Source organism: Pelobates fuscus, chromosome 1 (assembly GCF_036172605.1).
Source record: "Pelobates fuscus isolate aPelFus1 chromosome 1, aPelFus1.pri, whole genome shotgun sequence".
Classification (NCBI taxonomy): domain Eukaryota; kingdom Metazoa; phylum Chordata; class Amphibia; order Anura; family Pelobatidae; genus Pelobates; species Pelobates fuscus.
Genome location: NC_086317.1, coordinates 28,112,864 through 28,136,799, shown reverse-complemented (window position 1 = coordinate 28,136,799; position 23,936 = coordinate 28,112,864). Strand labels below are relative to the sequence as shown.

The 23,936-nt window shown below is 43.5% G+C and overlaps 1 protein-coding gene across 1 annotated transcript in view; it reads left to right on the top strand.

Moving 5' to 3' along the window:
* Positions 1–23,154, top strand: part of FAM3B (FAM3 metabolism regulating signaling molecule B) — a 61,890-nt gene extending 38,736 nt beyond the window's left edge. The window contains exons 3-8 of the mRNA XM_063442440.1: positions 3,691–3,814; positions 4,457–4,515; positions 5,250–5,300; positions 10,756–10,843; positions 12,445–12,577; positions 22,759–23,154. Of these exons, the coding sequence (XP_063298510.1) occupies positions 3,691–3,814; positions 4,457–4,515; positions 5,250–5,300; positions 10,756–10,843; positions 12,445–12,577; positions 22,759–22,842 (539 nt within the window). The 3' untranslated portion in view covers positions 22,843–23,154. The remainder of the gene's footprint in view (positions 1–3,690; positions 3,815–4,456; positions 4,516–5,249; positions 5,301–10,755; positions 10,844–12,444; positions 12,578–22,758) is intronic.
* The last annotated feature ends 782 nt before the right edge of the window (positions 23,155–23,936 follow it).

The following is a 23,936-nucleotide window of genomic DNA, read 5'->3' as shown; positions in this document are numbered from 1 at the left end:
CTTTCTAACTTCTAACTTGAATCCAATTTACTAAATGAATAATAAGCCCCAAATGTCAATTTCATCCCTAATCTTTAATTCTAAATCTACTCGTAAATACTAATCACTAAAGTCACCGAGACCAATTAATCTCAATGACGTGGTCTGGGTGCAGTGGTTTAAGAAAGAGGGAATAGGCGCTCACTATAGAAATGAAATTAAAGTGGTGTTGGGCAGCAGTAACCAATACAAGGATTCCCAGCGTTGTGGGAGTTAGAGTATAGAAAAAAAGAAGGAGGAGGAGACGGCGCCCCAAGCAGTAAAAATAAAAAAATGTATACGTACACAAGTCTTTTTCAGGGTTATATATACAATTTACCTCAAAAACAAAAGAACATAGGGAGATAATAGTGCAATATGCTATATTCAGTGAGTGAGTGTGCAAGTGCTTTTATATGGTTTCACTCTCATTTGCCAGAGCTAACTCAGAGCTCAGCTGATAGGCATGGACGGAACAATCCCCGTCTAAGGATATGTATAGAAGTTGGCGTCTTTGGTAGTCTCAGGCAAAGTGCAATATGCAGGTCTTATAAAAAGACATGGAGAAATAATCCAATAGTGAAGCAAGTACATATAGGTGTTAAATAGAAGTAAATAAAGTAATGTACTCACATTTACTGGAGCAGAACTTGCTCTAGTGTATACAACATGGGTGGTATAATCCCCACCTAGGAATATGATGGTAACCAGGAAATAAAAGTCGAAGGTATAGAGTAAATTTAAGAAAAATTCAAAATGTACCATTTATTGACAAAAACAATAAAAATCTGTGTAGAATGTCTTTAAAAGAGTCCCACTTTACGCTTTTCACCTGTGGAGGCTTCTTCAGAAGTGTGGGTTGAGTCCTGGTTCCATTAGTTTATATAGGCAGTCTATTAATGGTGATTTTATCCTGGTGTGTACAGGTATCATTTCCTGTTTTCTGTAACCACTATTGGAACCCACGCATCACACCGGAAGTTTAATGGAGTGGTAATCTATGCGTTCCACTGTGGAACGCAAGCGGAGCCAAAATGGTGTCGCTGCGTGCCGCTCGGCAAATGCCGATATCGGGTAGTGGAAAAAGGTTTTAAGTCCATTAACCCCTTAAGGACACATGACATGTGTGACATGTCATGATTCCCTTTTATTCCAGAAGTTTGGTCCTTAAGGGGTTCATCAAGCGATCATTAAATGTGTATACAGTAAATCAGTCCGAACATCCGGTGGAAGTAAAATATCACTTAATTTCTTCTGTGTCAACAGTAGTTTTCTGCCATGTTATAAGAGGGCAAAGTGTGGGGAAATAGAGGGATGGAGCTTAGTAGTTGCAATAGTATATAATTTTGACGACCTATGTTATTTAAATTCCAACATGAGATTAGTTATAATTGGTATAGTTGGTTAATTAAACAGACATTAATGTGAATACATCTATGGATATAAATTTAAATAAATAGTAAATGAAATTTGGGTCTCAAATTAATAAAAAGTTAGTAAAGAATTGGAATTTAAAAAGCCCAGATAGTATATACAGTATTTCTGTGCATATGGTGACATACAGCATACAGTGGTTGTATCATTTTTAACCCAGCAAAATATTGCTGGTTTGTAGAAACGTTTACATTGCTGGCTAAACACACCTCTAGTGGCTGTCTTCCTGACAGCCGATAGCGACATTTCCTCCTCCAGAACTGAGTGAAACTTGGTCCTGGAATCATCATCAGCATTGATTGGAGGAGTGCGGTGCTGTGCCGCGCATGCATTCTCCAATCCATTGCTTCTGTATGAGAAGTAATTTGTTGAATTGCTTCTATGAGAAGCAATGAGTTGGACAATGACGCGTTTAGGTGCTGACATCCAGAGAGGCAGTGGAGGAGGCTTGTCGCTAGAAACTAGGTAAGTTATCTTTAATTAACTCCGCATTTACTGAGCAAAGGGTGGGTGGACAGTGATCACATGACTGCAAAGGAACCTATATTCTCAATATAATGATTGAAGTTTTTTAAGGAATATAGGTTCCCTCAATATTATCTCTAATATTAAATTGTAACCCTAACCCGAAATGCTATTACTAATAGATTTATAATTCTAATAGACTTCTGTTTTTCGAAGCGAAAATATTTTTTCCCATAATAAGTAGTCAGGCTGTTTTGAACGGTTGGATTTCTTAGGCCTCCATCTGTGAGATATCTTTAGTGGACGATACTCATCCAAAATATAATAATCAGTTCCATTTTATATTGAGAGATACAAACACGCTTATAATCTATAAAATGAATTGGCTGAGATTGCGAGCGGATGAATTCCATCCAAACATGGGTAGAATTGGTGTCACTAATGTGAAAGTAGGACATTATATCAAACATGGAGGCCATGCGAAAATGGTTTGGCTACTTACCATTGGCCTTGACTCTGGAGTGGTTGTAGTGGAGCCTAGACTGCCCCTTTATGAAGAAAAATGACGTGATGTTTGAAACTGGTTACATCTCTATGACCGGAGATTCGTTTTCTGTTCATTGTTGCTTTTATAAAAAAAAAAAAATGTTTATAAGAAAACATGATGTGTATATAAAAATGTGTATAAGAAACATGATCAGGGTTATTCAAACGAATTTCAAAAGTTAGGCTAAAGTTGCCAAACTGGAAAAATTCCACTAGTCAGCTATGTTTTCATTTCACTACTGTGTCACTTGGAATTTCTATTGACTTCCTGACAGAATATACTTTGTGAATAAAAAGCAAAAAGAGGTTTTGTCTCTATATCCAAACTTGTTGGATTAGAGACAGAGGTCAGTATGGTGGTATCAGCTCCACCTATGGGCTTGGACCGTGAAAATGTCTTTTAGTCTTTTGATACATGTGGCAGTATTTGAGCTGTGGGGCATTAGACCTCCAACACATTAGAATTATCCTGAAGGAAGCTATTTAGCTGTTAAAGCTGTCAGAGAAACTGCTATGTTTATAAATGGGTTAATCCAGCCCTCAAAGCCTCTAGTGGCTGTCTCACTGACAGCCGCTAGAGGCGCTTGCGTGATTCTCACTGTGAAAATCACAGTGAGAGCACGCAAGCGTCCATAGGAAAGCATTGATAATGCTTTCCTATGAGACCGGCTGAATGCGCGCGCAGCTCTTGCCGCGCGTGCGCATTCAGCCGAATGGGAGGAGAGGAGGAGGATCGGAGGAGAAGAGCTCCCTGCCCGGCGCTGGAGAAAGGTAAGTTTTAACCCCTTTCCTCTCCCCAGAGCCCGGCGGGAGGGGGTCCCTGAAGGTGGGGGCACCCTCAGGGCACTATAGTGCCAGGAAAACTAGTATGTTTTCCTGGCACTATAGTGGTCCTTTAAGTATTTTACTGTTCTATTTATGTATTTATATCAGCATTGAGTCTCCCCCTTGGGGCTACTCTCCCTCTCTGTCTACCAAATTACTTTGTGATTAACCCTGAATGAACACTATTGATTGAGGGTGCCATTGTCATTCTCCTTGTATTCTGACTGTAAGCCCAAGTTACTTGCTGATAGAAGTGGCATGAATCCGCATAGGGGCAATAGGTGCAATGATAGTTAGCGGTAACCTACTTTAATAGGGGCTTTTTGCCATTGAAACAACCTAATCAGTTCTCGCAAGTTGCACGGCATCATGTTACAATATTGTTTTGTTTTTTTTGCACAGCTCCAGCCCCTAAGAAACAGAAGTGTGGAGTATGGACTCCTTGTCCGAACGATGAGCTGCCCTATCTTATGCGAAGCGGAGGTGGAAAAGATGTGAGACCCATAATCTGCCTGGACGATGAATAGTAAGCACACAGCAATATAGGGGGAAAATGGCATTTGGAGAATTTCCTTCTCTTTTTTTTTTTTGCTGGATTTTTTTTTTTTTTTTTTATACATTCTATTAAAAAATGCATGAATATCAAAATGAAAAATAACTACATCCTTTTAGGCAGATGAAAAAAAATCTTCATTAACTGATCCAGAAGAATGCAAAAAACTTGAATACACCAGAAAATTTCCCTTGTGACCCTGAAAAGGCTATCAGCTATAAATCAGAATTTATATGTAGAAATAAGAAAACCTATTGTAAAATTAAACAGAACCCTTCACCATTTACTAGGAAAAAGATTAAGATGAAATATTTCTCTGTCTCTTTCTGATTTTACTTGTGTTCACTCTCTCCCTAAACGTTCTCAAATCTTTCTTTCTAACTCTCTCTTTCTTTCTATTCTTGCTCTTTAATCTCTTTCTCTCTAATCTGGCTGTTTCTCTCTAAACTTGCTCACTCTCTCTGTCTCCTTTAATCTCACTCTCTCTCTTGCTCTCAATCTAGCCCTCTCTCTATAATCTAGCTCGCTAATCGATTTATCTATACGTCTTGTGATCTCTTTCTAACTCACATTCTCTAATCTTGTTCTTTCTAACGCAATTTGTGTGCATTTTAGCTACCTAGGTGGATCAAAACAAAACGGTGACCGAGGAATAAACATTGTTGTCATTAACCGTAAGTGAAACACTTTTGCTCTTATTTACTAACTTGCTTTTTTAACTTAAACTTATTTTTCTATTTATAGTAATGTTAATCCAATGTATAACAATTTAAATTAATGTATAGCAATATAAATTCTATTCATAGTAATGTAATTGTTATTTTTGGTAATGTCAGTGCTGTATTATACCATTTATTCATATTAGTCGCAATCTTTAGTTAGTATATATTTAGGGGTAATGTAATAATGGTTTAGACCCAGTGGTGGGCAACCTTCGGCACTCCAGATCTTGTGGACTACGTCTTCCCTGATGCTTTGCTAGCATTAAGGCTGTAAAAGCATTTTGGGTGATGTAGTCCACAACATCTGGAATGCCAAATGTTGCCTACCCCTAGGGGCTTATGGCTGGGGGGTGGAGGTGGGGTGGGTTGTAGAGTTAGAGCAGTCGGGTTAAGAGGACCTTGCACTGTACTGTCAATCACTCTACGACAAACTGAGAACCATAGACCTTACACTCCAGCACATCTTGCTGTAAGCATGTCAACATTTATGTATACAAAATGCGTTGGAAAATTTACATTATTCTGTCTCGCCATATTTATGTTTGTTTAAGTTATCCATAATTTGTACTTCCAGCTGTCTGAATGGCTAGAACCTAAATACAGTTTAAGACATTACTATTTTGTGTGTAGTTGCCATATAATCAGTTGATATATATATATATATTTTTTACCATTCTTTATTGTAGATGATACTTGGAAAGCTACAGATACAAAAACGTTCGATATGTATGAGGGAGGTGAGTACTCTGCAGGGCTCCAACTTGGGGGTGTCCACAAGTTAGAACCCAAGTTGTTCTAAAACTACAGTTCCCTTGAGCCATTGCTAACTCTAGGTCTGATAACAGATCACGGCAGTTTTTCTATCGGAGCTGGTAGTTTTCCTTTTAGCTACCCGTGTTCTAGATGTCCTTCTTGCTATTTATGGAAATGCAAGTAAAACTTGAACAATTGCCCCAAATTTGTTCAGTTTCAGATAATTTCCAGTCTTTTTTTTTTTAATTCCATGTTTAATAAATAAAAGTAAAATATAAATTAATATTATATAATAAATATATGAACATAGGAAAAAAAATCTAATATGGACCATAGTTCAGGTTCTTGGAAATCTATAAAATTGTATCATGTTTAATACACGCTTCATGGCTACATGTGAAAATGCATGAAAAAGTTAAAAAAAGGTAGTGTGCTAATCTGTTCAAATTTATCAAACTGTGTATTATTGTTAATTTATATATATATATATAGAAGGTAAGTGAATGGAGCACTCCTGAGGAATTTTTCCAATCGTGTGTTTATTCAATAATCAAATAATCAACGCTTCGACCCTCCAGGGTCTTTATCAAGATTAAGGGTAACCAACAAATCGTGACAGAATATATAGCAAACAATAAATGAATGACTTACCAACAGATGTGCAGTGTAACTCGACCGTGCTCGCTGAACCCGGAAGTGGTAGGGTGTGTGCGCATGCGCATAGCAGTGCTCAGCTAATGAGCATGATACAAAAAGCCAGCAGATCGGAATACGTTACTTCACGCCAACAGCTTTCATTCTCCATCACTTAAAAAAATCCTTACCCATCTCCCAATTTCTTAGGGTATTCAGATATAACTCTGATAAAGAAAAACAACAAATTCAAATACAGGATATGTTCAAATCCTTCTTGGAAAGAGTATATCGAAAACAGATCTTACAGAAGGCATTGACAAAGGCCCGGGAAATTTCTGATAAGGAGGATCACACAATAGATAAAGAGCCTACTCAAATTACCATCCCCATGACATACCACTCGGTTAGCTACAATATCTCTAGAAATATTAGGCAACGATGGGAGATATTATCGGCAGACCGATCCCTCAGCAGTATTTTCAGAAAACCTCCTAGAATTGCATGCAAAAGAAACAAAAACCCTCAAAGATTGTCTCATGAAAACTTATTCCACTGAAGACTGGGAAAAAGGGTTGCTTTAGATGCACAGGTTGCGTCACTTGTGGACACATGCTGGCGGGTACCACATTTGCTCACCCACACACGGGCAAATGATACAAGATCAATCATTACATTACGTGCCAATCTGATTTTGTAGTGTATCTTATTTCCTGCCCTTGCGGCCTGTTTTATGTGGGGAAGACAGACTTAACATTAAGGGATAGAATTCGAGGACATAGATCGGCTATCACTACAGCTTACAGAGATGGAAGAACTGACAAGCCTGTGGCTAAACATTTTCTGCAGCTTCAGCACCACTTGCCTACATTGAAGTTTACGGGAATTGATAGAATACCCACACTACCCAGGGGGGAGATCGGTCGAGACTACTTCTCCAGTAAGAAACATATTAGACGCGCCAACTGGACACCATTCATCCCAGAGGGTTGAACAAATATATTTCCCTCAGTTCATTTTTGGATGTCAGATAAGAGGCTTACGATGGACATTCCATGCGTTTTTCATCTTTTTTTATTTTTTATTCTTAGTTATTTTGTAGTTTTTATTTTTCATTTATTTTACATTTTAAAAATTTTTATATTTATAATTTTTTATGTTTATTTTTATATTTTTATTTTTGTATTTGTATATTCTTTATTTTTTATATTTTTATATTGTATATGTTCTTTCATTTTTTATATTTTTTCATTTATGTTCATTGGTTTTTCCTGATTATTAGTATACATATGATTTTATATGCATTCGTCAGTTTTGTTATCATTTTATTTTATGCTATGTTCTAAGCTCTGGTTTCTTGTTTCAATACTCTGATAATTTGAGATGGATTATCTTTTGCTTATGGGGTTCTTAGATTGCTTTCTTTTCCTATAAATATACCATGTAGTGATCACCCTGGATTAGAGATGTCGCGAACATAAAATTTTCCGTTCACAGACGGCGAACGCGAATTTCCGCAAATGTTCGCGAATGGGCGAACCGGGCGAACCGCCATAGACTTCAATAGGCAGGCGAATTTTAAAACCCACAGGGACTCTTTCTGGCCACAATAGTGATGGAAAAGTTGTTTCAAGTGGACTAACACCTGGACTGTGGTATGCTGGAGGGGGATCCATGGCAAAACTCCCATGGAAAATTACATAGTTGATGCAGAGTCTGGTTTTAATCCATAAAGGGCATAAATCACCTAACATTCCTAAATTGTTTGGAATAACATGCTTTAAAACATCAGGTATGATGTTGTATCGATCAGGTAGTGTAAGGGTTACGCCCGCTTCACAGTGACAGACCAAACTCCCCGTTTAACGCACCGCAAACAACTGCAAACAGTCCATTTGCACAACCGCAAACTCCCCATTTGCACAAGGTTGGATACCAAGCTAGCCATGTCCCGTTCCTTGTCCTCACTGATGTCATTGAAGGTCTCTTCCTCCACCCAGCCACGTACAACACCAAGGGTCCCCGGGGATGCCTGCTGTGTTTGGTCTTCCACCTCCTCAAAGCCACCTTCCTCCTCTGACTCCTCTTCTTCAGACTCCTCTCTCTGCATTGCCTCTCTCTGCATTATTATAAGGTGTGTTAAGTAGTACTATTCCTATCAGTTTAATCCCTGTTACGTCCCCTATAAGGGGACGTGGATATGGCATCGATTTTAGGAACCGGGAGATTGAAAAAGATGCTAGGTCGGTCCTCCTACTTCAAATTTGGGGCACTGCGCGTGCAATCTAATGTGCCACCAGATAGGAGTGGTGTGTTAAGTAGTACTATTCTTATCAGTTTAATCCCTGTTACGTCAGCCTCATCAGGCCTTTTTTAGTCGAATGTATCGCCCACTGTCAGTCCCTTCGGGATCCATCCCTCATTAATCTTAATAAAGGTGAGGTAATCTAGACTTTTTTGACCTAGGCGACTTCTCTTCTCAGTGACAATACCTCCTGCTGCACTGAAGGTCCTTTCTGACAGGACACTTGAAGCGGGGCAGGCCAGAAGTTCTATCGCAAATTGGGATAGCTCAGGCCACAGGTCAAGCCTGCACACCCACTAGTCAAGGGGTTCATCGCTCCTCAGAGTGTCGATATCTGCAGTTAAGGCGAGGTAGTCTGCTACCTGTTGGTCGAGTCGTTCTCTGAGGGTGGACCCCGAAGGGCTGTGGCGATGCGTAGGACTTAAAAATCTCTGCATGTCCTCCATCAACAACACGTCTGTAAAGCGTCCTGTCCTTGCCGGCGTGGTCGTGGGAGGAGGAGGATTACTTTCACCTCTTCCCCTGTTAGATTCCCGTTGTGCTGTGACATCATCCTTATACACTGTGTAAAACATACTTTTTAATTGATTTTGGAACTGCTGCATCCTTTCCGGCTTGCCGTAATTCGGTAACATTTCAGGCACTTTCTGCTTATACCGGGGGTCTAGTAGCATGGACACCCAGTACAGGTCGTTCTCCTTCAGCCTTTTTATACGAGGGTCCCTCAACAGGCACGACAGCATGAAAGACCCCATTTGCACAAGGTTGGATGCCGAGCTACTTATGTCCTGTTCCTCGTCCTCAGTGATCTCTCTGAAGGTATGTTCTTCCCCCCAGCCACGTACAACACCACGGGTACCAGATAGGTGACAACGAGCACCCTGGGATGCCTGTTGTGGTTGGTCTTCCTCCTCCTCCTCAAAGCCACATTCCTCCTCTGACTCCTCTTCCTCACAATCCTCTTCCAGCGTTGCCGCAGGTCCAGCAAGCGATGCTGGTAAGGCTGTTTCTGGTGGTGATGTCTTCCTCTTCCTCTTCACGCTCATCTACGGCATGATCCAGCACTCTTTGCAGGGCACGCTCCAGGAAGAAAACAAATGGTATGATGTCGCTGATGGTGCCTTTGGTGCGACTGACTAGGTTTGTCACCTCCTCAAAAGGACGCATGAGCCTACAGGCATTGCGCATGAGCGTCCAGTCCCTTCGGGGTGGCCTGCCTCTGCCTGTGATTTTTTTTTCGATTAGTGGTACTATGCGTGCAAGCTACTGTGACAACAGATATGAGTGTCACTGTGCACTGGCAGAAGTTGGCAGAGTAGACGCTGTAGGCCTGACACACACGCTTGCAGACAACTAACTGCTGTTCAATCTATTACAGTCAAAATTGTATTTTTTTTTTAAATGTACACTACTGTTACACCAGATATGAGTTGCACTGGTGTGACACTGTGCCCTGGCAGGCCCTGAAACGCACACGTGTGAAGGAAACTGACTGCTATTATATTACAGTCAAAATTTTTTTTTTTTTTTTAAATGCAAGCTATTGTGACACCAGATATGAGTGGTGGCACTGGGCAAGTGGGCACAGTATACACTGTGAGCCTGACACACACGCTGGCAGGCAGCCAACTGCAATTAGATTACACAGGAAAAAAAAAAGCAGACTGATGTTCTAGCCCTGCACACAATCTCGGCAGTTTACTCATTTCAGTACTTAATAGAATAAATATGGTCTCGATCCGATCTCCTACCACCTAGGAACTGTTTGCAATATTACAGCTCCATCTATAGTATGCTCTCTGGTTTTCTCCATTATGTTGGTTTTAACTTGCACTATTTCTTGGGAGTCCGATATTATATCTCACTGCACACTGTCATTATAGGTGTATTAACTTTCAGCATGACATAATCACACACGTTAGCCGAGCACTGCTATGCACATGCGCACGCACTCTATCACTTTCGGATTCGGCGAGCACGGTCGAGGTACACTGCACATCTGTTGGTAAGTCATTCATTTATTGTTTGCTATATATTCTGTCACGATTTGTTGGTTACCCTTAATCTTGATAAAGACCATGGAGGGTCAAAACGTTGATTCTTTGATTATTGAATAAACACACGATTGGAAAATTTCCTCAGGAGTGCTCCATTCACTTACCTTCTATGTTTGGCGCTGGAAGCACCCAGGTATTGCTGACTATATTTATTCATTTATGGTGAGTGCCAGAGGCAGGACTATATATATGTGTGTATATATATATATATATATATATATATATATATATATATATATATATTTATAAATGGAAATAATTAGAACCAAAAAAAAGTATAGTACAGTATAGATGCACTTAGAGTTGTGTGTTTCTTAATGAGCAATAAATATATCACTTTGCCATTGGACAACTATGTTATCGACTGCTGGCTCAGTAGTTCTACTGCTATCTATTAGCCTATAATAAAACCCTTTACATTTCTCGTTCTGTTTCCACTCATAGAGTTCTCAGGACCAATGGTTGAATTTATTAAGAACATTCCTGAGAAATCTCTTATCATGATTTCCAGCCATGACGATGCCTTTACAAAGTAAGTCTGTGCTAACAATGGTTTTACGTATGATGTCCAGCTTTTCTGTAGCTTGTGTTCATTGATATCAGGTGTGGAGCTTGGACCATATGCTGGCAACCTATAGTGATTGGAAACCTTTTATGGCCCTTTGTTGTTATTGTTATTTAAGGATCACTCCAAACACCATAACCACTACAGCACGCTGTAGTGGTTATGGTTCCAGGAGTGCACTGGTGCCGACCCACTCTACGTAGTGAAGGAGGTTTACAACATTTTTACTTTTTGTCTGGTATACACTTCCTCTTAACTTCCAGGAGAGCCGGAAACTCCTACCTAGGAGCTTCTGTTAACTTTTCTGATTGAAGCGTTGCAGTTCATGGTTAGCTAACTATCTGAGAGTATCAACTGATCACTCTCAGTCAATGAGTTAAACCCTTCACAACCAGGCTTAACTCAGTTAACTGAGTCTAGTGGAGTTGGGGAAAGGTGCCTCAAGTAAGAAGTTAAACTACTCTAAAGCACTAGAACCAGGATACTTTTGGCACCATGACTACTATAGCACACTTAAAATTTAGTGATTTGGGCACTTGGAATGTTCCTTTAAGAGAAATTGGGATCTTATCTGTTCTTAGAAATTTTCTGCATATAATTTAGGCCTAATTTTCTGGACTTCCTGAATAGAAGCAAGTCTGAAAACATAATTCCATAGAAATATTTGTCCAAGTCCCTCAAGCTTTCACACTTCTGTCAATGCTTTTTCTGCTAATCAAAAGAATGTGAAAACCCCAGTCAGAAGCGATTGCCATTTCAGCCACAACAAGGGCAAAGTCCACTTAACATCATTATGATAATTAGATTTCTCTTTGGATCAACAAGTTGTTCCCACACAAATGAACTGTTATATCCGACATAAACACAAAAGTACAGTACTAGAATGAAGGACTTTGAAATACGGTAACTTTACGGAGCTTGGGTTCCGTTTTTGTGATGCCAAATTAGCATACAGTGCTGTATTGTCAAGTTTGTCATTTCTTTTTGATACCTTATTACTTCAATGACTGTATAGTATAATACACTACGGAAACGTTCTATATAGGTCACCCTGGACATAAAGCAACACAAACATAATTAGAGGTTTAAAACATGTTAAAATATGTAAAGGCTATATTAGTCCAACTATATTCCATTTTTTATTTCTCTTTTCTGGTTAACTGAGGAGTCTTGGTCATTAGATATGCAGGTCTTCTTTTCACACCTGACCCATCAGTCACCAGTGTCACCAGTTCTAAGTTTGACTAGACTTCTATTATTATAAAACCGTATATAAACATTTAGCAATGTATTTACGTATGGTGGCAAATGAATCCACGAATACAAACCCAGTTTGGTTGTTTCAGACTTCTTAAGAGGTGATGCAATATCGTGATTAACGTGTTACAATGTCTAGTGTGTAGCAGATGGCAATCGCAAGACTATTTATTTTATATTATAATATGGACAGTCTGGGAAACGATGTACAGGGGAAAATGAAATAGTTTTTAGACTGTATTTTTAACGATTATGTATCAGATGACTATGCAATGCACCACCCTACTTATATGACGGATCCCTGGTTTCAGGTTATCTGATGATGCAAAGAAAGCATTTGAAGCTCTTGGGAGTAAAGAAGTACGGAATATTAGGTTCAGGTCAGCCTGGGTATTTCTCGCAGTTAAAGGTGCAAAGTTACCGGAGTATTTGGAAAAAGAAAAGGTAAGAATTCTTAATTATTTTGTCCTTTTTTAGATTAACGCATAGTTTGATTATTTTTACCTGTCTCCTCTTTCCTTCCATCTTCCTATACCATGATCTCAACCACCCAGATATTGTCCGTGTGATAACGGGGCTGAAATCCCTTACTTTTGGCAGGCAGGAATGCAAAACTTTCTATCATTCTAAAACAGTGTGGCCTTCAACCAAGTTCTCAGAGTCCACGAACAGTCCAGGATTTAGACATTTTGCAATTCTGTCCCTTTACTGGACAATTAAACAGACATTCTAAGTAACATGTGCATCACAGCTTGGTGCCATCCCCCCGTTTTATGTATGAACAATTAAAAGTTTTTTTTCCCCTCTATCCGCTACTTCCTCTCACTTGATCTATGAACCAAAAATGGGCCTATCAGTGTACTGTAAAATATATATACGTAATAATATTTATGTTATGTATATATTTTGCAGTACACTGATCGTGAACTCTTTGCTTTGACTCATCCATTTTCCTGAAATATTTTTCAAATTTGGCTGAGCCAAACCAACATTTGACTAAAATTCAGACTTACCAAAATTTTTATAGTTGGCCAAAACAAATTGTTTTACAAGTCTGATGGAGAGTGCCCTTCTTATAGGCATTGATACACTTCATAATTACGAACTTCAGTTCTGTCCAGCCAATCACCTTCATCCTTCATTCAGAATTACTGGGGTAAATGATAAAATGAGAAGTGCCATCAATTCTAAGGGAGTTCAAATTGAATTTAAAATTTAAGACCAAAGTAGTTGACTTTTACTTTGAATTCCTGACAATTCTCACTTTAATAACTAACTCTGTCTATCTTAAGTCCTCATTATAAATGTGGCAGAGATGGGATTGTTTGCGGGATCCAGAGAAAGCTTATTTTTTGGATTGCTTAATATAAAGCCGGAGGGTGACACCAACTGGCGTACATACCGCGGTCACAGGGGTCGCAGCTGTATGCCAGTGTGGCCAACCTCTTCTCCTGGAGGGTCCAGGAGCTGGCAGTGGCGTTACCGGGCGCGCGTGCGAGCATTCTCCCCTGAGCGCTCTCTGCCCAGCTCCCTCGCGCGCACCGCACTGATGCTGGAGCCAGAATATGACATCATTCCGGCTTCGGCATCAGTAACCGGCGCACAAGGGAGCTGAACAGGAGGATCTCAGTGCTCCCTCGCCGTCTGCAGGACCAGCCGTCGGGCAGCCCCACTGGACCCCAGGGAATACCCTCAGCACTCCCAAAGGTAGGGAGGCTGGGGGATTAAATTAAAAAAAATATATATATGAGTGTGTGTGTATATGTGTGTTAGTGTGTGTGTGTGTTATTTTTTGTCAGTGTGTGTTACTGAGTGTGTTAGTTTTTGTGTGTGTTACTGTGTGTGTGTGTGTGTGTCACTGAGTGAGTTAGTTTTGTGTGTGTGTTACTGTGTGTTTGTGTCTGTTACTGAGTGTGTTAGTTGTGTGTTTTTGTGTGTCTGTTATTGAGTGTGTGTCTGCTACTGTGTCAGTGAGTGTGTTAGTTTTTCTGTGTGTGTTAATGTGTGTGTGTCTGTTATTGAGTGTGTTAGTTGTGTGTTTGTGTGTGTCTGTTATTGAGTGTGAGTGTGTTAGTTTTTTTGTGTGTGTGTGTGTACTGTGTGTGTTAGTTTGTGTGTGTCTGTTATTGATTGTTTGTCTGCTAGTGAGGGTTAGTGTGTGTGTGTTAGTGTGTGTATCAGTGAGTGTGCATTCAAACCGCCCATAGGAAAGCATTACTCAATGCTTTCCTATGGACGTCCATCGTCTTCTCACTTTGTTTTCACAGTGAGAATCGCGGAAGCGCCTGTAGCGGCTGTCAGTTAGACAGCTACTAGAGGCTGGATTAACCCTCAGTGAAACATAACAGTTTCTCTGAAACTGCTATGTTTTCAGCTGCAGGGTTAAAACTAGAGGGACCTGGCACCCAGACCACTTCATTGAGCTGAAGTGATCTGAGTGCCTATAGTGGTCCTTTAAGTGTATGTATCTGCATGCAGTGGTATACATACCGCAGACCAGGTGCCTGCCGCCATGTGTTAAGGCCCCGGCCCACGCACAGTAAGTGCGCGGGGGGTGGGGAGGGCACGGATCAATTTTCGCACCGGGACCCCAGGGATCGTGTGTATGCCACTGATGACACCTGGGCACTTTTGGCTACATACCTATTATATCAAGCTCTAAATCTTATGTTGCTCAGAGTTTGGAAGCTACCTTTATTTCATTGAAGCGGTCTGGGTGCAGTGTCCCTGTTCCCTTAACACTGTAATGTAAAAACATTGCTGCTTTAGAGAAACTGCAATAATAACATTGGAGTGTTAAGACTGCCTCTAGTGGCTGTTTAGGTGCATCCCGCAGTTTCACAGAGTTTGACCAAGTGAAACAATGCTGGACAACTTCACACTTTGCATGAAGAGACCAGCTTGTTGAAAAACCCCATAGGAATGCATTTAGTGAATGCTTACCTATGGGAAAGGCGTAGTGCGCAAGCAGTGCTCGCCACACATGCGCATTAGGTTCCCCCATCAGCTGACATTGACGAAGAAGGAGCCCGACCTAGTGACATTGGCACTGGAATCAGCTAAGTGTTTACAGGGCTTTTTATTTATCTGGTGCCATTTTCCTAAAAGCTAATATTTCTATATAAGGATGCAGCTATCCCTGTAATGGTATTAAACCCTGCCTGTCCTATATTTTGTATTTCCCAGCATGTGTAATGTGACACATATTGCTGTATATTTGTTCATACATCAAACACTGCCACCTAGTGGCCAATTGATGTCGTTGATTGTTCTCTCTCTTTGCTAATCATTTTTCTATTACTTCCATTCAACTCAGGAAAGGCTGCCACATGTATAAGATTATCTTTGAACAGATATCAGACAGAAGGTGTATACTGTAAATATGATGACAATCAATATTCCGATGGATCTTAGGAGTTCTTAAACAATAAAAAAACCTCAATTTATTACTTGACTGGACAGTTAACCTAGTAACATTGCCAGAAAATCACCCATAGCGTTCTCTAGACAATGGACTTCACTCCTGTTTTTCTAGCATGTCCTTCTTGACCTTCATTTTTTGATTCCCCCTCTTCAAGGCCACAGACCTGTCTCTTTCTCAGTCGCGTGTTCATACCTCCCATCTGTCCCTGTTTAGGAGGGACAGTCCCTATGCCCAAAACCCTCTGTCCCTTTTTCCCTTTTTTCTATCCTAAAGCACCTTTTCCTAGAAGCTCCATATTGTTGGTGTGTCTGAGTGTGTCACAGAGCTCCACAGCAATAATACTCCTAGTTATGTGTCTGAGTGTGTCACAGAGCTCCACAGCAATAATACTCCCAGTAATGTGTCTGAGTGTATAACAGAGCTCCACAGCAATAATACTCACAGTAATGTGTCTGAGTGTATAACAGAGCTGCACAGCAATAATACTCCCAGTAATGTGTCTGAGTGTGTCACAGAGCTCCACAGCAATAATACTCCTAGTTATGTGTCTGAGTGTGTCACAGAGCTCCACAGCAATAATACTCCCAATAATGTGTCTGAGTGTATAACAGAGCTGCACAGCAATAATACTCCCAGTAATGTGCCTGAGTGTGTCACAGAGCTCCACAGCAATAATATTCCCAGTTATGTGTCTGAGTGTGTCACAGAGCTCCACAGCAATAATACTCCCAGTAATGTCTCTGAGTGTATAACAGAGCTCCACAGCAATAATACTCCCAGTAATGTGAGTGTATAACAGAGCTCTGCAGCAATAATACTCCCAGTAATGTGTCTGAGTGTGTAACAGAGCTTCACAGCAATAATACTCCCAGTAATGTGTCTGAGTGTATAACAGAGCTCCACAGCAATAATATTCCCAGCAATGTGTCTGAGTGTACAACAGAGCTCTGCAGCAATAATAGTACCAGTGATGTGTCTGAGTGTATAACAGAGCTCCACAGCAATAACACTCCCAGTAATGTGTCTGAGTGTATAGCAGAGCTCCGCAGCAATAATACTCCCAGTAATGTGTCTGAGTGTATAACAGAGCTCCACAGCAATAATACTCCCAGTAATGTGTCTGAGTGTATATCAGAGCTCCACTGCAATAATACTCCCAGTAATGTGTCTGAGTGTATAACAGAGCTCCACAGCAATAATACTCCCAGTAATGTGTCTGAGTGTATAACAGAGCTCCACAGCAATAATACTCCCAGTAATGTGTCTGAGTGTATAACAGAGCTCCGCAGTAATAATACTCCCAGTAATGTGTCTGAGTGTATAACATAGCCCCACAGCAATAATACTCCCAGTAATGTGTCTGAGTGTATAACAGAGCTCCACGGCAATAATACTCCCAGTAATGTGTCTGAGTGTATAACAGAGCTCTGCAGTAATAATACTCCCAGTAATGTGTCTGAGTGTATAACAGAGCTCCGCAGTAATAATACTCCCAGTAATGTGTCTGAGTGTATAACAGAGCTCCGCAGTAATAATACTCCCAGTAATGTGTCTTTAAACCTCAATACATGTAACTACAAATCAGTCTGTGTAAATACATTGTTCTTGTTCCAAATTACATTTTAGTTGCATAAATTGCATTAGTTGGTCACCTAATCCCCTGAAATTAAAGTGTTCCTCTTTGTCCATTTGAAACATTGGAGAGCAGGTGTGTCTGTCAGTGTGATCTAGGAATCGTTAGATCTCTGATTCTGTTAGGCCTCTAGTCTACCTCTTATTTCTTGATTGTTTGTCTTACGGAACTTCATCAAGTTTGACCTGTAACATTATTTGCTACTGAAGTTAGAAGTCTATATAGCACATCCTAAACTTTCCTCTTTCTATGCAGGGATGATCAAATGGAAGGGGGGGGGGGGAGGGGGAGCATGGGGTGCAGTGCGTCCAGACATCTGTGTATCTGCACGTGTGTCAGTGTGTGCATCTGTGTGCAGGGCTGGACTAGGAAAAAAATTCGGCCGGGACATTTTTCAATCATAGCGGCCCCCTAAAGGGGCGAGGCCAGAGAGGGTTTGTTTTGCGCAAAGCCCCGCTGAAGAGCTCTAGCATGAGAAAACGGCCCTGTAATTGTTCTGCGCAGCGCAAGCAAATGTAATTACATGCTTGCGCTGTGTTTGCTTTTTATTTGTCTCTGGTGTCTCCATAAGTGGGATACCAGAGGACAAAAGGTCCAGGAAAGCGTATGGTGCATGTGTTTGGAGCCTGCTTTTGGGATTGTGAATGTGTAGTGAGCTGATTGTGGTGTGGTATTGTGTAAATAGGGTGATTTAATTCGTGTTTGTGGTGTAATATGTGTGGCTAGAAGCTGTAGAGAGTGTGTGTGTATAGGGGGCATAGTGTGTATAGGGGATGTAGCAAGTGTTTGCATATGGGCTGTAGTGTGTGTGTATAGGTGACGTCGTGTGTGCAGAGGTTGTAGAGAGTGTGTGTTTAGAGAATGTGGTATGTGTTTGCTTACAAGGAATGTAGTGTGTGCATAGGGGATCCAGAGTTTGTATGTCAGGAATGTAGTGTGTGTAGGTGGTGCAGTGTGTGTGTAAGGGGTCTAGTGTATAAAGGACCCAAAGTGTGTAAAGGAAATGGTGTGTGTGTGTGTGTGTGTAGGATTCAGAGTGTACTCAGGGTAAGGGATCTAGCGTGTATCTAGAGCGTAATGTGTGTAGTGGTGCAGTGTGAGGGGTGCTGTAGTGTGTGTATATATATATATATGTTTGGATGTATTGTATGTGTGAGGGGCGCAGTGTGTTAGGTGTGCTGTGTGTATGTGTGAAGGGTGCAGCATGTGTGTGAGGAGTGCAGTATGTGTGTAAGAGGGGTGCAGTGTGTGTGTGTAAGAGGGGTGCTGTGTGTGTGTGTGTGAGGGTGTTCTTGTCTACTGTCACATTCTATGTTTCTAATTTTCTTTGTCTGTTAACTCACTGAGGGTTATTTTATATGTTATACATATGTGTGTGTGTGTGTGCTGTATATGTGTGAGAGTGTGCTATGTGTGATAGTGTGTTGTGTGTGTGTGAGGATGCTGTGTGTCTGAGTGTGCCATCTGTGTGTGAGGGTGCTGTGTGAGGGAGGGTGCTGTGTGTGTCTAAAGGGTGCTGTGCGAGTCTGAGGGTGCTGTGTGTGAGGATGCTGTGTGTGTGTGTGTGTGTGTGAGGGTGCTGTGTGTGTGTGTGAGGGTGATGTCTGTGTCTGAGGGTGCTGTCTGTGTGAGGGTGCTGTCTGTGTCTGAGGGTGCTGTCTGTGTCTGAGGGTGCTGTCTGTGTCTGAGGGTGCTGTCTGTGTCTGAGGGTGCTGTCTGTGTCTGAGGGTGCTGTATGTGTGATGTTGCTGTGTGTGCGAGGATGCTGTGTGTGTGAGGGTGCTGTGTATGTCTGATGGTGCTGTGCAGAGGCGGCTCTCTAATTAGGCGGTTTAGGAGGCTGCCTAAGGCCTTGCGCTGGCTGGGGCCTATCGGCCGTCTAAACCGCCTGTGGGCAGACTGTGTCAGGTCCTCAGTCACTGACCGAGGACCTGACACCAGGAGGGGGCCCGGCGGCTTGCCCGGTATGCCGCCGGGTGTGAGGCCCCTCCTGGCTGCCCGGCCAGCCACCGCAGACACCGGTCTGCAGCTCCGCAGTGAGCAGAGCTGCAGACCATGTGTCTCGCGAAAACCGGCCAATCAGAGCGTTGCCGCGGGTTACCACAGCAACGCTCTGATGGTCTCGCGAAATTACATGGTCTGCAGCTCTGCGGAGCTGCAGACCGGGAGCAGTGGCCCCCGGACCACCAGGGAGCCCACTGGACCACCATGGACTAAAGGTAGGCTCTCTCACCCCCCACCACACTTAGCCTCCCTACCACCCTCCCCACCACCCTCAGCCTCATCACCCTCCTACCACCCTCAGCCAGCCTCACCACCCTCCCCACCACCCTCAGCCTCACCACCCTCAGCCTCATCACCCTCCCTACCACCCTCAGCCTCACCACCCTCCCCACCACCCTCAGCCTCCCTACCACCCTCCCCACCACCCTCAGCCTCACCACCCTCAGACTCACCACCCTCCCCAATACCCTCAGCCTCAGCACCCCCCACCACCCTAAGCCTCAGCACCCTCAGCCTCACCACCACCCTCAGCCTCACCACCCCCACCACCCTCAGCCTCACCACCCACACCACCCTCAGCCTCACCACCCCACCACCCTCAGCATCACCCTCCCTTACCACCGTCAGCATCACCCTCCCTCACCACCTTCAGCATCACCACCCTCAGCATAACCCCCCTCACCATCCTCACCACCCTCAGCATCACCCCCCACCCCAACCACCCGCAGCATCACCCCTTCACCATCCTCAGCATCACCCCCCACCCCCCTCAGCCTCACCCCTCACCACCCTCAGCCTCACCCCCACCCCCTCAGCTTCACCCCCCTCAGCCTCACCCCTCACCCCTCACCACCCTCACCATCAACCCCCCTCCTTCTCACATCACCCCCTCCTTCTCACATCACATCACCCCCCCCTCACTCTCACATCACCCCCCTCACTCTCACATCACCCCCCTCACTCTCACATCACCCCCCCTCACTCTCACATCAACCCCCCTTCACTCTCACATCAACCCCCCTTCACTCTCACATCACCCCCCCTCAATCTCACATCAACCCCCCCTCCTTCTCACATCACCCCCCTCACTCTCACATCACCCCCCTCACTCGCACATCACCCCCCTCACTCTCACATCACCCCCCCTCACTCTCACATCAACCCCCTCACTCTCACATCAACCCCCTCACTCTCACATCAACCCCCCCTCACTCTCACATCAACCCCCTCACTCTCACATCAACCCCCCCTCCTTCTCACATCACCCCCCTTTACTCTCACATCAACCCCCCTCACTCTCACATCACCCCCCCTCACTCTCACATCAACCCCCCTTCACTCTCACATCAACCCCCCTTCACTCTCACATCAACCCCCCTTTACTCTCACATCAACCCCCCTCACTCTCACATCACCCCCCCTCACTCTCACATCAACCCCCTCACTCTCACATCAACCCCCCCTCACTCTCACATCAACCCCCCCTCACTCTCACATCAACCCCCTCACTCTCACATCAACCCCCCTCACTCTCACATCAACCCCCCCTCACTCTCACATCAACCCCCCTCCTTCTCACATCACCCCCCTCACTCTCACATCACCCCCATCACTCTCACATCACCCCCCCTCACTCTCACATCAACCCCCCTTCACTCTCACATCAACCCCCCTTCACTCTCACATCAACCCCCCTTCACTCTCACATCAACCCCCCTTTACTCTCACATCAACCCCCCTCACTCTCACATCAACCCCCCTCACTCTCACATCACCCCCCTCACTCTCACATCAACCCCCACTCCTTCTCACATCAACCCCCTCCTTCTCACATCACCCCCGCTCACTCTCACCATCACCCCGCTCTCCCTCTCACCATCACCCCCCTTTCCCTCTCACCATCACCCCCCTCACACCATCACCCGCCATACACACAACACACTTCAGTCTCAGACAAAAACGCAAACATGCTCACAGAGACATACATTCTCACACACAAGGATACTCTCTGTCAGACACACTCTCAGGCACATACACAGGTAAACTGTGCATCAATGTGTATATGTGACACTTTTTTGTTAGTGGGGCCTCATGTTTGAGTTTCGCCTAAGGCCTCATAAAGTCTAGAGCCGCCTCTGGTGCTGTGTATGTCTGAGGGTGATGTGTGTGTCTGAGGGTGATGTGTGTGTCTGAGGGTAATGTGTGTGTCTGAGGGTAATGTGTGTGTCTGAGGGTGCTGTGTGAGTGTGCTGTGTGTGACTGTGCAAGTGTGCTGTTAGTGTAAATATATTTTTTAAAATATGTATTTTTTTTTTATAAAAAAAACCCAAAAAACTTTATATCCCCCCCCTCCCTTCTTACCTTTAGCCTGAGGGGGGAGCCGTGTTGCCATGGAGGGGGGTTCTGTGCTGTCTTCCCTGGTGGTCTCAGTGGTGAGAGTGAACTCTAGCCTGCAGGGCTAGAGTTCACTCTTGCGAGATCTGAGCGTTGCAGTGGTTACCGTGGCAATGCTCAGACCTCGGGAGTGGAACCCGGAGGAACTGCTGGCTAGAGCTCCCCAGGTCCTCTCCTGCCTCCTTCCCTTCCCAGCCGGCGGCTGCATATCAATGCCTCTGGGCCGGTGAGGAAGATCTTTGATCTCCCCACCGGCCCACGAAGGCACACAGCAGGGCCGGCGCTCGTATAGTGCTGGCCCTGCATGGGCCAGCCAGGGAGATCATGGGATCTCCCCTGCCGGCCTCGCACCACGGCCATCGCGGCCCACCGGGTATTTGCCCAGAATGCCCAATGGCCAGTCCGGGCCTGTTCACAGTTAATCTTTAAGAAATAAAGTGGTATAAGGAAAAAAAGAGGAGAACAAAAGTGCATCAGCTGCTAAAACTGCTGATAAGTTATCAGTTAATATTATTTAATATCCCAGGATTAAACATCATGCTCATATATTCCAGTCACTATATTTTACTGGAATATATGAGCATAAGGATTAGGTAAGTCTGGAAATACTCATCATGCTACTGGCTCTATACACCCTCTGGGTGGATTTTAAGACTAACCAGGTTTACTGATGATTCCTGCCATGTTTCCTGAATGAGGACCTTGCTCTGCAGATCACACTGGGACCGGTCCAAGATGGAGGCCCGGCGGCTCATTAGCGCCAATAGGAAGTAGCGGTCGATGCGGCATCGCTGTCTAGGTATTATATGTCTATGGGGCCAGGAAGTGGTGGGCAGGAGCCAGGAGCAGCAGCCATCAGTCAGTGAATTCTGCCTCTCCTGATGATGTCCTCTGCTCTTCTCCCAGACTCCACAGCGGTCCTGGGAGAAGATCAGGAGAGGCCGGCTGACACCACTGACTGCAGGGAGAGAGGTGAGTTGAAAAATCTGAGTCCTGGATGCGGCGGCCCTGGGTTTAGGGCGGCCTGGTGGGCAGGTATCCCTTAAATGTTTTAAAAACCCACCTAACATAACTGTGACCTAACCTGTGCAATGCACCTAACAGTGTGTCTTTAGAGCTGGTTTGAAAACTGGTTTTATTGTATTTTAACTTTTTCATTTTGTTTCACAGATCAACCATTCTGAGAACAACAAGAATCGGTACGGCGGCTGGCCATCAGAAATACAGATTGATGGCTGTATCCCCAAAAACTAAACACCCCAGTTCTGCTCGGGTCCTCGATTTTATACCTACTTCAATTACATGAAGAGAGGGAAATCAATGGAATAAAACTAGACTGACATCATGAATGAAAATCTTCTGATTTCAAAGGCTTTAACACTACAAGAACATATTGCTCTTCGGCAAAATATTTACAAAAACTCATTTTCCATTGAACATGGTTAAGGAGAAAAACTATTTTTATTCTGTTGTCGGAGGAGCATTACCTGAGTTTTGGTTGTATAGCATGCTGTATACTGCAGGAGGTGTGAGGGTGATATTTTATTCACTATTGCCCATTCCACGTAAATTAATATATTTTTTAACAGGTTTTATTTCTGATACTAAGTGCAAATGTCTAGCATGGTGCAAAAATGGAATACATGAATAATGTTTGATATGTGCATGTGTACACTAATCTCACGTATCTAATGTTACACACAGATTGGAGTATTTTCTATATTGGAACTTATCCACTGCAAATCCCACAATCCCAAATACGTTAAAATACTTTAGGTGAAACTTTGTATCTGCTTCTAAAACTACGTGCTTTGATTTGGGGCGAGGTGGGTGATTTGAAATGTTCATTTGCCAGACTGGTTTATTTTGTTTGGAAACTGAAATAGATAGCCCCAACGCGAGACTAACCCATCGGAAAACCGGAGCAGTGGGTTGTCTAAGCTTGGTCTGGGTCTGGTGACAGGATGAGTACAGATATAGCCAGTTGTTGTCCAAAATCAGCAACACCAGCCCACTACGAGCACTACCCAACTCATACAGCAGGGCTCTAGCATTGGAGTTAAATAAGTCTTGGGGATTACTCTGTGCACCCGTTCCTCTTTATTATTTACCCCTGTCCCTTGTTATCCTTCCCAATCATCTCTCTTAGCACTGTTCCCAGTCCTCCCTCTCTCCCTCTCTCTCCCCACCTCTCCCTCTCTCTTAGCACTGTTCCCAGTCCTCACTCTCTCCCTCTCTCTCCCCACCTCTCCCTCTCTCTTAGCACTGTTCCCAGTCCTCCCTCTCTCCCACACTCTCTCCCTCTCTCTCCCCACCTCTCCCTCTCTCTTAGCACTGTTCCCAGCCCT